Here is a 13,552-nt window from a genome sequence, read left to right as displayed (position 1 = left end):
CCTGAACAGTGCACTGTTTGAGCAGCTGGAAGTAGAATGCCCCCATAAATTATTTGGGTGACCAAAGTTTATCAATAAATTGGAAGAAGAAATGGGATCGATCTTCTGTGAAATCTATGACCATGTTTGTGGGGATTGGGTGACAGACTTCTGCACTTTCCGTGGTGTGAGCTTGTCTTCCTTCAAACCTTCTGTGGCATCGCAGACTCCATGTGCTATTCAGCTCTCTATTTTTGTTGCACTCATGGGGCTCCTCTGTGTCAGTTCCATCTCCTAAATAATTCTTAGACACATAGATGATGTCCATGAAGACAGAATTATACCTACACATTTATAATTCAAACCAAAAAATTCAGTTAGATTCTGTATTTACCTGCACTAACTGTCTAAATATACAAGTAGGGCAGCAGTCCTGATGTGTGTGTGCGTGTGTGTACAAACTCACTGGAAATTACAATGTTAGAGATTGTTAAAGAAAGATAGTCCAGATACAGAGGGGACATTTCTAAGCGATTTCTAGCTTTACTATTTGTTAGACCCGCCATCCTTTTTTTAAAAACTTTATTTACCGTTTTACAACAAATGATACATGAGTGCTCATTGTCAATAAACATTTGTATATAGGTATAAGGCCAAATCTACATCATATACAACCGTATTTCACAAGGCTTTGCTCCTCTTTGCGCAATGGTTGTTACTTCAAACCCCTCTCCTCCTCCCCGCCTGCATGAAACGTTGATCCCTCAAAAGATACTAATTAACGTAGAGTTAATAATCAACATGTCACCTTACTCCAGTTGGGACTCTACCCTGTTCCAATGGCGTCCCAGTCACCAGGTGTGACAGTTATATAATTTCTGAGTGGTCCCCAAATATCTTTGGGGCGTGAGCTGCGTGATATGGTGCTGGCATACATTTCACTATTTGTGCTACAATATGTCAAACTGGTCAACCATTTTTGCACAGTCGGCACAGCCCTCCGGTCCCAGTGTATGGCATTTCCCTTTTCGCCAATAGCAAACCTACCGCAATAAATTTCCGCATACCTTTAGGGAAATTGAAAACATATCCCAATAAGACCACTTCAGGGGTGGGGTGAGGTGAAGATCTACCATGTCACCCAGTGTTTTGTGCACCGATTCCCAGTATGGGTGTAGTTTTGTGCAGTTTAAGCATGGGCGGAAAATCCGTTTCGCTCGCGGATTTTGCGGATTTTCGGTAAATTCGCAATCCGCGAGATTCGCGAATCTCCCGCAAAATCCGCAAATCCGCGAGCAGCGGATTTTATGGCTTGCTCGCACTGTTCGCGTGAGTTCGCGGCTTCCCAGTACAACTTCGCGCCCCGCGAATAAGCGCAAAATTGCAGAAATACGATCTTAGCAAAACTGAAACTACTTACCAGGTTCAAAAGTTCAGGCTCATCATTAGTAGCCATTTCCTGAGGGGCCCCTCCAGAGTTCAGTTGCCAGTTGCAACTATTATGTGACCCTGCTCTGAACCTCAGAATAGTTACACATATGCCACAAAGGTCCTGAATTACAGCTAAGGGAGACAAGCAGGAGCCAGGCTGGAAGTTCAAATCCATTAATCAGCCCCTAATTCATTATTGTCAGTTGGGGCAGGGCAGGTGTTGTAACTAATTTTGCAACAATGAAAGCACTTAGCAAGTGCAAAAGATCACTAATCAGGAAGCACTAAGGAAGCAGGTGCCAGCTAAAAAAGTATTCTGTGACACATTAATCAGCCCCAAATTAATTCAGGTCACTTGAGGCAGGGAAGGTGTGCTTGCTTTGCCACAATAATGTACACTGACTGGACAACCAGAGGGTGCTGTGATGAAACCGAGGGTGGCATGGGTGGGCCAGAGGGTGGCATGAGTAGTCAGAGAGTGGCAGTGGTGACAGAGAGTGGCAGTGATGAAGAAGAGTGTCCCAAACAGGCTGGACACGTAGAAACAACAAGTTCGCGAAACTTGCGACCTGACAGGTAAGTTCGCGTTTGCGAAATTGTACAAAACCCTCGCGAACTGGCAGAAACCCGCGCGAACACACAAAAAAAAATCCGCAAATTCGCGAGAATTCGCGGATTTTGCGAATTGCGAGTTCGCAAATCCGCAAAATTCGCGAACGCGAGATTCGCAAAATTCGCCCATGCTTAGTGCAGTTCCATGCGAGGTAAGCAAAGTCTGCCTGTGGTGAGCTGCATTTAGGGCAAAGATGTGGTCTGCTCGGATCTATCTTGTGAGACTTCACAGGGGTGAAGTATAGTCTGTGTAAAAATTTGTAATGGATTAGTTTGTGTCGGCCATTCAGTGATATGTGTTTAGTCGTTTCGCAGCACTTTTCCCATTGCTCATCCAGATTTGGATGCCCTAGATCTACCTCCCAGGCCAGGCGGACCCCGATGTCATTAATAGGTTTGTCAGTGGAGCAAGCACGATATAATTTTGATAGGAGGTGAACCTTGTCCGAGCTCTCTATGATCGTCGTGAGTGGGGAGAAGGACTCGGGTTCAAGTGGAAAGGTGGGGAATAGCACCCGTGAAGCAGAACGTATCCTGCCCAGGACAAATCTGACCATGAAAGAGGCCGTCGCAAATCTCCCCTTCTCTGTTACGGAAAATATGTGGCCTTCAGGAAATAAGTCCCCGAATTTGCTAATGTCAAAGTTACCAAGTGTGCGTTGTATAAGTCTCTTGTTATCGAAAGCAAGCACACGTTGGGGAGCGGGAGAGCAGAGGTATACAAGATAGGGGCACCCATGATGCGATGAAGCTTGTCCCAGGCTCAACTCGTTGTGGAAACTGTTTGGATGTCTTTGGGGTCCCTAGCATCTCCACTGGGGAGCATTACATTAAGTGCGTCTGGGAGAAGCAAATCTGCCTCGGGACATAAATATGGTATTCTAGCATCTGGGTGGTACTAGGCGTACGCATAACTGCACTGGGTCACTAAGTAATAAAGTTTGAGATCTGGGACCCCGAACCCTCCCCGATCATATGGGAGAGTCAGGATTTGACACGGTACCCGGGGATGCTTACATCCCCATGTCAATGTAATCACAATCATACGTAATGGTTAAAAAAAACGATTAGGAAGGGGAATAGGAATGTTGTTAAAAAGATATAAAAATTTCGGGAGCACAATCATCTTAATCAGAGCTACCCTGCCCACCAGGGAATGAGGGAGTCGCAGCCTTTTCTCAATCTGGGATTCGAGTGTGTTCATGGCCTGGCCATAGTTAAGTCTGATTATTTGATCAGTGTCTAGATGAATGTGGATACCTAGATATATAGTGGAATCTGTGCACCATTCCATGGGGAATTCACATTCCCATCTTGTAGGGCTGGGGGTTAGAGGAAATATGACCGATTTGCTCAAATTTATTCCTTGTCCAAAATGTTGTCAGAACCGGAGTATTTCCCGTATTAGGGGGTCTAAATTGGTTCGGGCCTCTTGTACATACAAAACTACATCGTCTGCATATAAAGAGACCAGGAGGGGACCAGTGTTGAATTGGAGCCCACGTAGTAAGTGTTTTTCTAGTGACGAACTAAAGGGTCCATGGCAAGGATAAATAAAAGGGGCGACATAGGGCAACCCTGCCTGGTACCACGAGACAAAAAAAATGGGTGGGAAAGCGTACCGTTCAAACGTAGCCGCGCAGTGGGGCTTCTATAGAGCAGTTCCGTCAGTGCTACAAAGCTGTTGGGCATGCCCATCCTGTGCATTATGGATACGAAGAAAGGCCACTCCAAGGAGTCAAACGCCTTTTCTGCGTCAAGTAAAATAGCAGCGGCTGGAACTTCTGGGTTTATTCGGTGTTAGACCAAAAAGAATGTCCTGAGATTTAATGAGGTGGATCGATGTGGGACAAAGCCTGATTGAGCCGGGGCAATGATGGAGTCCACGAGCAGAGAAAGGCGGAGGGATACCATTGTACCAGGATTTTATAATCTAAGTTTAGTTGGGAAAATGGTCTATACGTGCCTCTTAAGGAAGGGTCTTTGCCGGGTTTTGGAAGTAAGACCATGACAGCTTCTCGCAATGTGGGTGGAAGTATGTTTGCTTCCAGGGCCTCAGCGTAGACCTCTAGGAGCTTAGGTACCAAAAAGTGCTTGAAGGTTTTATAAAAATCTCCAGTAAAGCCATCCAGGCCGGGAGACGTGGATCCATTGAGGGCATCTATTGCACTTATGTTTCCTCTTCTGAAAAAGGTTCAGCTAAGAATTCTTGGATATTTTTCTCCAGATATACCTGCTCAATTTTAGATAGATAGTTTTCTTGTGCAGTCGGATCTTACACTGCTCTGGAGGTATATAGGGTGGTGTAGTACTCTATGAATTCCTCACGAATCTCAGTGGGGTCTGTAAGAACGTCGTCAGAAGCAGACCGCAACTCCGTGATGTATGTCTTACTATAAATGGGGTTAAGCATTTGCACTAGCACTCGGCCTGGTCTCTCCCCTTCTCCATAACGGTGGGTTGTTGCGTATTTACTAAGGAATGGGATCTCCCTTTCTGCCAATTCCCTATACTCAGTGAGGAGCGCAATCCGTCTCCTATTAATGTCAAGACCTGCCAAATTGTGAATATGGATTGGTGTTCCCATGATTGGCTTGTTTGACTTACTACTAAGTCCCTAGTTCAGTGCAATGTGTGTGCCCAGTCCCTGTAAATCAACTGCTGTTAGTGGGCCTGCAGCACTGATTGTGTCACCCACACAAGCACCCTTTCAACAGGGGTCTCAGACCTGCCACTGCAGTGTCTGTGAGCAGCCTCTACTGCCATGTTGGCCTTACAAGGGCATCCACTTGCAAGGCCCTCACCTTCCCTTTTATTACATGCAAGTCACCCCTAAGGTAGGCCCAAGGTACCCCTGTGGGCAGTGTGCAGTGGTTTTTAGTTTTTATGCGCGAGTACAATTAACTGTGGATACTTTGAGAACTTAGAACTTTGTTCCGATCACACACATTCACTACAAGATGGCGCCCACACTGATACACCAGTTAGCAATACAAGAGTTGAGAATCCGTTGTCTATTTTCTTATAAGACGCCAGAGTTCAATGGGGCTTATCTCGAACACTACAACACACTGCCTATGCGGGTGTTCTCGATTTAGAAGGTAAGATCCCGTTCATAATTTACCGAGAGGCATGACTCTTTATTTGTTTTTGAAACATCGTTACCCCGATATAGTGCCGTCAGCACTACTTGCCAGTTAACCTTATTGACTTTTACTTTGTCGAATCACGCCGCATTTCAAATCGGGCACTGTATCATTTTAATACGCACACTTGAGCACTCAACCATAGCAATGGTCGTAATTACTGTACGTACAGTCCAGTCACCTCACAAATTTTTAATCAACCACCGATGGCGTTAAAACTCACGTCCAGCCGAGTATGCATGTTGGTAACAACATGCCATCACCCGCATTTATGAATCAGATGTTATTTAACATGCTTTGACACAGTTCGCGAGTTTCCGGTTTTTTGCACCTTGTTCGATTCACCCGATGTTAACAGGACGTCCACAGCATGAAACTACAATTGTATATATGTCACTGTCACTTGCCTTTATACCACACCGGAACAACGATTTAGCACAGACACAATTGAATCTTATTGCTGAACATGACAAAGCTTATCATTTTTTTAAAGTGTGGATCCTCATTTCAGCACACCTTGTTTTCATTTAGATACCCCTGATGAAGTGCCCAGGGTGGCACGAAGTGCATTGGGAACATCATTAAATAATCTGAGAAATTCTAAGGAGAGTAAAAAATAGAACATACAGAAGGATATATTCATGTTTGGAATAAAAAATGATCATTATCAAATGAAGAACTGTTTCTAAAATCATTGTTGGATACATATGATGAACGAGCATTAATCGCACACGCGATTCATAAAGCCGCGCCCAGAGGGTCGCCCTCTAAGATTAGAGGACGCATTCATTGATTTTTAAGTGAAAGGTAGAACATGTACAGATGTGTGTTCTGATAGTGAAATACAGTGTATTTCATTTTAAAGAGCACAGCATAACAATGCAGTAACAGTCGACGCCTGCTCTCATAAGCCAGGTACCTCTCTATTGACTCGTAAACTGCATCACTGACTGATCTTGTACAGAGCTTGGAATGCACAATACACCACATACATGCTTGCATGTAGGCAACCAAGTGGTACTGATCTGTGAAAGACATTCTGACAAGATTGGTGGAAGCATTGGCCTAGGCAAGGTAAAGCCATCTGCCAAAAACTGTCCAGACCAGGCTACGGAGACCGCAATACGAGGATGTGGAGCCCTCACTGTAGGCAAGTTCTCAGTAGTGACTACAAGATCTGCGCAAGACCCAGGAGATCTCTATAGGGAGAAGCCAATGAGCATACAACACATTCACAACAAACCTTGCCCATTAAAAGGCACCTTCTACTGGCTGGAGTTTGAGATTGAGAGTTTTTGTTTACCAAGAGTTTCCAGGTTCTTGATTTAGACCAGTGGAAGCATCTGAGGCACCATCTTTAGCAGGCCCGGACTGGCCGTTGCAGACACCGGGCAATCCCCCGGTGCGCCGCAAGAGTGGGGGCCGGTTTTGGGCCCCTGGGGGCCCAAAAAAGCATAGCTGCAAAATCGGCCCTGTAACAAAATCGGCCGAAAACCGGCCCCGGCAAAGAGCTCGGCGGCACCTCCATGGCCCCCGAGTGGGTAGGGGGGCCGGCCGAGCACTTTGCCAAGGCCGGTTTTGGTTCACAGTCCGGCCCTGATCTTTAGCACCGTACACCTGGTCACTTTGTTTCTGTTCACTGCGCTGTAAGGGAGTAGAAAAATTATTTATTCGCCCTTCCCCCAATCTTAATGTGAACACTACGGTTTAGCCTAGCCTGAGCCGTAGGTTATGGATAAGTACCCTGAGAATATTCCGTCTGTTTTTTTATTAAAAATGTTTGTCTTTCAATTTAATTTATATTAAAGCAACATTCTACCATTGAGGTTTATGGCAATGCTTCTTAAACAACTTTTGAACCATTTGCTAAATGTTTTTCATTTTTTAGGCATGAAGTTAAAACATTTTCGCTCTAAGGGGGGTTGATAATTTACTAGTTTATTTCATAATGATATTATTGTTTAACTTGTTATTACATTCCCCCGCCACATCCCTGAAGATAAGCCAATGTAAAGGGGTGCTACTGTTTGCCCTTAGGCAGAAGAATGGTTTACCCATGTAACCCACCTGTTCAGGAGACCGTGTGGAAGTTCAGTCACAGATCACAAGACTTTGGCCTCTTTCTGCCATAGTTTGCTATGTTGATACACTTCAGCAAGCCTTATGTGTAAAGCAATCAGAATGTTTTCTAAGCTACCACTTATTCTTGTAGTCCAGCACTCATATTCCATGCAGCAAAGTACAGTAAAGGATACAGCAACATCGAGAGCAGCAGAACCCAGGAAAATTAGGAACCAAGGCGTTGCTCGGATGAAGTACTCAGCCTTTCGGTCGTGGGCCATAATAGCAGCCGCGTACAGAAGGCTGGCCATCACTGAACAGAAGTTGGCCCAAAGCTGCATCCCTGGAAAGGACTTTCCTTTACACTGTTAAACAAAAAACAAAACAATTACACATTTGCAAATGCCTTTGTAGTGGTTTGGTGATGGATAGGGACAGCAACAATACATCAGCAAAGGACGCCTGGTTGTGATCTGGGGAAGATTCTGTATTTTGCCCACTCTAAACTCTGGTCATTCTCTACTCTTCTTGCGAATTGAGGCAGGTAGAAAGACAATCTGGGGATATTTTCTGGATTGTTTCATGGAATCAACACACAGACAGTGCCCTTAAAGATTGACAATAGACTCTTGTATCTAGTTGAGGGTGGCCACCTCACTCAATGTCATTATATACAATGTTTCCAGACTCACCCATTAGGCTTACAAATCACTGCCACCAATTAGGACACTGCAAAAACAACAGGTGATGGACTGAATGTGGATCAATGTCACACACTCACCCCAGTCCAAAGATCTGGGCCCAAATCCATTGTTTTTTTGCACTGATTCCGGTCTGGGAAAGATATGGCTGTGTAGTTCGGACTGGACTGTTCCCATGGGGCACAGGGTCAGAGCTGATTTGCATAAAGCCATTATCTAACCCAGGGTGGTGTGGAGTGCAAAAAACGATGGATTTAGGCCCAGATCCTTGTACTGGGATGAATGTAAGACATTGATCTACATTCTGTCCATCAAATTGTTTTTTGTAATTTTCTCCCTGAGTGTACTGGGGTAGCTCAGACGTGGGTCCCAGAGCCTCCACACCACTGGAGTCAAGCTAGCCGGGCTGATGAGGTGTTACCTCAAAACCGGTCCGGTCCACGGATGCTTGATTCCGGTCTGGGAAAGATATGGCTGTGTAGTTCGGACTGGACTGTTCCCATGGGGCACAGGGTCAGAGCTGATTTGCATAAAGCCATTATCTAACCCAGGGTGGTGTGGAGTGCAAAAAACGATGGATTTAGGCCCAGATCCTTGTACTGGGGTGAATGTAAGACATTGATCTACATTCTGTCCATCAAATTGTTTTTTGTAATTTTCTACCCGAGTGTACTGGGGTAGCTCAGACGTGGGTCCCAGAGCCTCCACACCACTGGAGTCAAGCTAGCCGGGCTGATGAGAGGTGTTACCTCGAAACCGGTCCGGTCCTCGGATGCTTGATTCCGGTCTGGGAAAGATATGGCTGTGTAGTTCCGACTGGACTGTTCCCATGGGGCACAGGGTCAGAGCTGATTTGCATAAAGCCATTATCTAACCCAGGGTGGTGTGGAGTGCAAAAAACGATGGATTTAGGCCCAGATCCTTGTACTGGGGTGAATGTAAGACATTGATCTACATTCTGTCCATCAAATTGTTTTTTGTAATTTTCTCCCCGAGTGTACTGGGGTAGCTCAGACGTGGGTCCCAGAGCCTCCACACCACTGGAGTCAAGCTAGCCGGGCTGATGAGTTGTTACCTCGAAACCGGTCCGGTCCTCGGATGCTTGATTCCGGTCTGGGAAAGATATGGCTGTGTAGTTCGGACTGGACTGTTCCCATGGGGCACAGGGTCAGAGCTGATTTGCATAAAGCCATTATCTAACCCAGGGTGGTGTGGAGTGCAAAAAACGATGGATTTAGGCCCAGATCCTTGTACTGGGGTGAATGTAAGACATTGATCTACATTCTCTCCATCAAAATGTTTTTTGTAATTTTCACCAATTAGGACACTGGCAGTAAACCTAGGATAAACCACCCAGAATGGATTATGTTATCACATCAAAGCCCATGGCTGGAAAACTGTCTGTGATGACAGAGTGACATGACCACTATACCAGTAATTCACCTCAGTTTTACACAATGCAAACTTTACTTCCTGGTTAAAACTGGTCCATGGTAGATAGAGCTATTCATGGGTAATTCCCAAAACCTCGGATATATCCCGTCTCGTTGTAGGAATGCAAGAGGCACTACATATACACCTTAAGCCATGTATACTGTACTGGTGTTTTGGTCTGCTTTCAGGGGCCTCCAGCTACAGATACCATAGATGCCCTTAAGCAACCTGCATCTTTAACGTACTTGAAAGCTATTGTTGACATGCAAGAGTGCAGTATCTCACGCCCCATGGAAAGAGGGTGGTTAAAGGAGGAACCTAAATGAACAAAAGAAAAATAGGTTTATGGGTGCAGGAGAGCCTTACAGGTGGCCATTTTACATAATATGCATCTCTATAGTTTGATTGAAAATATCTTCATTCTGTAGCTATTTTCTAGGGGTGAGCGGTAAACACCACTCAGCTGGCACAGTTGACAGCCTTGCGAGCTCTGCCTGGGATTCTGGCAAAACTCCACCAACCACCATGCAGTGGAGTTTCTCATGTGCGGCTCACCAATGTTACGTTGGCAAGCGTGAGTGAGACGTTCAGATGCAAGTTCTCAACGTGGCGGTTCCGACAAGTCACTACTATTCGCATTCAGAAAGCTGCCTCTCGAGTAGAAAATCTACTCAAGAGGCAGTAAGAAGGAGCGCCTTCTTGTGCACCACATGGTGCCTTTTTGCACCAATTTAACAATGCAGAACAAGCTCCCAGCGCTAAAAATCAGCACAACGCTGCTTGCAGAACTCTGCAGATTCTCAGAGCTTTCATGGTACTCCGTGGAATTCCACAGAGTGAAACTCTGCGAGCTCCGACCACCTTTACTATTTTCATGGTTTTACTGTGGCTGATAGCAGCATTGAAGCTAACTAAACTACAAATGTGTACGGTAGTATGTGTATTTAACGCCTTCCATGCTCATGACGAGCTCAGCTCGTCATGAGGCACGGTGCTCCGGTGCTCATGACGAGCTGAGCTCGTCATGAGCCGTGGAGCGCTCACACGCGGGCATAATTCCCCCGCTGTGCTGAACGTTCCACAGGAACGGGTGTGGCTGTGACGAGCTGAGCTCTCATGAGCACATGAGCACTGTGCCTCATGACGAGCTGAGCTCGTCATGAGCACGGGGGCACTGTGCGCGCCCCCGCCCCCCAGCACAGCGGGGGAATTACCCCCGCTGTGAAGGGGTTAACGGAGCTTGGGTTAGGACTTGATGTTGCAAACTTGCAGAAGAATCGTCCATTCAGTGTAATTGTGTAATGGCTCGTAACTTTGCAGCTGAAATCACCAGTGATGGCGATGGAATATTAACGCTTGGATGGAATACATTCTAGGAACAGACTCTAATCTTAAATCAGCTAACTTCTACAAGAAAGCCTTTAGTAATGTATTTATTCATTCAACAGTTTTATATAGTCCTGCTTTGCCATGGGGTATTAGAGCGCTTCACAAGAATCTAGCAAAGTTTACAAATAAGGAAGACAGCACTGGCAAGAAACAAGAGTGTCATTAGACCACCGTGGAGTAGTAATGCACTTAACACAAGATTATGGATTAGACATTGTGTTCAGTGGGAGGGGGAACGTTCAGGTAAGATTTTAGTTGTTTCCTGAGCAACAGGATAATGTGGGTGCAGAAGGTAGTTTAGACAAAAGGTGGCTCATGGGGGAGATTGAACCAGTGGAGAATAAGTCATAAACAGCCAGATTCATGAAACAAAATCACGCTCGCAAAGGGCCAGATTCTGAGAATCTGGCCCTTTGCGAGTGCAATTATTACATTTGGGATTCATCATCCCAAATGCAAAATTCGCTATTTAAGAACTCGCAAATTTGAGAGGAATAGCATTTAAGGAATCTCTATTAGAGATTCCTTAAATGCTATTCTTGAAACATTTGAAAATTGCGAATTCGCAATTTAGAACTGCTATTTACCACGAAGTCAAACCTCGTGGTAAATAGCGAAAACTTAGAAAAAAGCATTTAAGTGCATTTTTCTAAGTTGCATGTTACACACACACATGTCCTTTGGACATGTGTGTGTGTAACATCTGTGTGAATCTACATTTCAGGGGTGTTACAGGGTGTCCTTTGGACACCCCTGCACCCTTGAAATCGCAATCTCATTTGCGATTAGCTAATTGCTAATCGCAAATAAGGAATGGCTCCCCATTCATTCCTATGGGCCTTTAGGCCCATAGGAACGAATGGGGAGTTATTCCTTATTTGCGATTAGCAATTAGCTAATCGCAAATAAGGAACCTGTAGGAATCGCAAAAAATATTGCGATTCCTACATGAATCCCGTTTTGCGAGTCTGGAATAGCGATTCCTTATTAATCGCTATTTCAGACTCGCAAAACTTCACAATGATGAATCGGGCTGTTAATACTTGGGGGTTCATACATTTTGGTGTTTCAGGGAGTACAGAAATTCTGCTTTGGAGGCTTCCGTGGACACCTGGGACGTTGAGATAGTCTCCTACTTGCTAAAGCGATGAACCATTGTTTATTGGCCTTCATTCCACATAGCCCCAAAACTAGTCAGATGCAGTTTGCATGCACAACATGCAAGGCAGATTAAAAGAATTGAAGGCCAATGGACACCATTGGAGGCCTTCAAATGGCTTATGTATGGAGTCATTCTCCAGGGCAGGTGTACCCACATGGATATCAGTTAAGGGTAGTGACTGCTCCTGAGCTCTTGCCCTTTAGTAAGACTGATACGGGCCTTGTTACTGTAGTATATGTATACATCGAGCTAGTGGCAGGAACAGAGCGTAACCAGGAGTTCAGAGCCCAGTACGTTTCTGTGAAGTTCACTCCTTGCCCTACTGGTGGTGCCCAGAAGCTATGGCCTTAACTCGCCCAATGGGCACGTGCCATAATACCAAACCACGCAATGTAACAAAAGACATATTTTAGATCACAGGATTTAACAAAAGCAAACTCGTCTCATTAATATGCATCTCATAGGTTTCAAATAAAATACGAATATTTCACCTACTATCTCACACTTACCACTTTTGTAAGCAAAGGCCCTCTAGACGTCCACGAGACGATTACGGCCACCATGCCCAGCGTGAACCCTATGATCTCAGTGCTTTCCTGCAAGAAAACCAACACAGTCAATACAGGACAGCCGAGCAGATGCCGCTGAGCTGAGTTAAAAGCCAAGTGCATCCTAATATTTAACATCTGCATTCGGTGGAATCCGAAAAACAAGACATTTCTAACAATCATGGACAATTCTTTTTCATGGACATCACATCCTGCACCTCAGCCAGCCTAGGCTTGTACGAGCTTAGATAGTCAGTTCTTTAGGTCACTTCTAAAGATAAGCAAGCCATCTTTATATAGCTCTGTACATTAAATCAACCAGCAAAATATATGCATATTTACAAAATATCTTCTACAGTTGAGAGCAATTGCAGGATTCTTTGAAACAAAACCTGAAAGAAACCAGAATATTTTCTTGGCAGTGCAAATGAAGCAGCCTGATTTATAAAAGAAAGAAGAGTCTTGCAGACCCAAGAGAGGCTCAAGTCGATGAAGACTTCCCTCAAACCTAGGTAGTTGTCACAGATTAGTAAACCAGCACTGGCAAAGGGAAGAAGTTACGCCGTGGAAGCTGGTCTGATGGTTATTTTTAGTGTCCGACTACAGACAGCCTAGGTGGCTGTTGCCAGAGGTAAATGCGCTCCATACGGTCCAGGGATCCATTGTGCCCAAAGACACAGACATCACTTTCAATTATGGCCAGCAGTAAAAGGTCTTGGCAATTTTCGACTTCATAAACAACACATGCATGCAATTGTGCTGCAATTGTTTAGATTGCTGACATTCCCGCCATGCTAGCCGGGCCCATTGGAATGTTAAAGCTTGCTTTTTCTATTGCAAATATCCCCGAAAAAGAAAGATGAACATATGCTATCACCTAAACGACAAGTAGATGGTGGTGAGATGCACACCTCTGTACTCAAATTATTACTTGTATTCCTTATCTTGTACTCTCCAATTTTAACCTTGTAGGCGTGCTCGCTTGCTCTGCTCTCCGTCCACTTGCGCTGCAACATAGTAGGAACACGAGGGCACCACATTGCGATCCCCATCAAGCTGCACAGCCAATATCCAATGAATCCAATGAAT

At 45.0% G+C, this 13,552-nt stretch overlaps 1 protein-coding gene across 2 annotated transcripts in view; it reads right to left on the bottom strand.

The window, feature by feature from the left end:
* Nucleotides 1–13,552, bottom strand: part of TMEM44 (transmembrane protein 44) — a 151,486-nt gene that overhangs the window by 52,118 nt on the left and 85,816 nt on the right. For both annotated transcript variants that reach the window (XM_086944288.1, XM_086944289.1), the window contains exons 5-6: nucleotides 12,425–12,511; nucleotides 7,424–7,594 (exon numbers count right to left, since the gene is read on the bottom strand). In XM_086944288.1, the coding sequence (XP_086800414.1) occupies nucleotides 7,424–7,594; nucleotides 12,425–12,511 (258 nt within the window). The remainder of the gene's footprint in view (nucleotides 1–7,423; nucleotides 7,595–12,424; nucleotides 12,512–13,552) is intronic.

This window comes from Lissotriton vulgaris, chromosome 11 (assembly GCF_964263255.1).
Source record: "Lissotriton vulgaris chromosome 11, aLisVul1.2, whole genome shotgun sequence".
In the NCBI taxonomy this organism is placed as follows: Eukaryota; Metazoa; Chordata; class Amphibia; order Caudata; family Salamandridae; genus Lissotriton; species Lissotriton vulgaris.
Note: the sequence above shows the minus strand (reverse complement) of the source record. Positions and strands in the feature narration are given on the sequence as shown.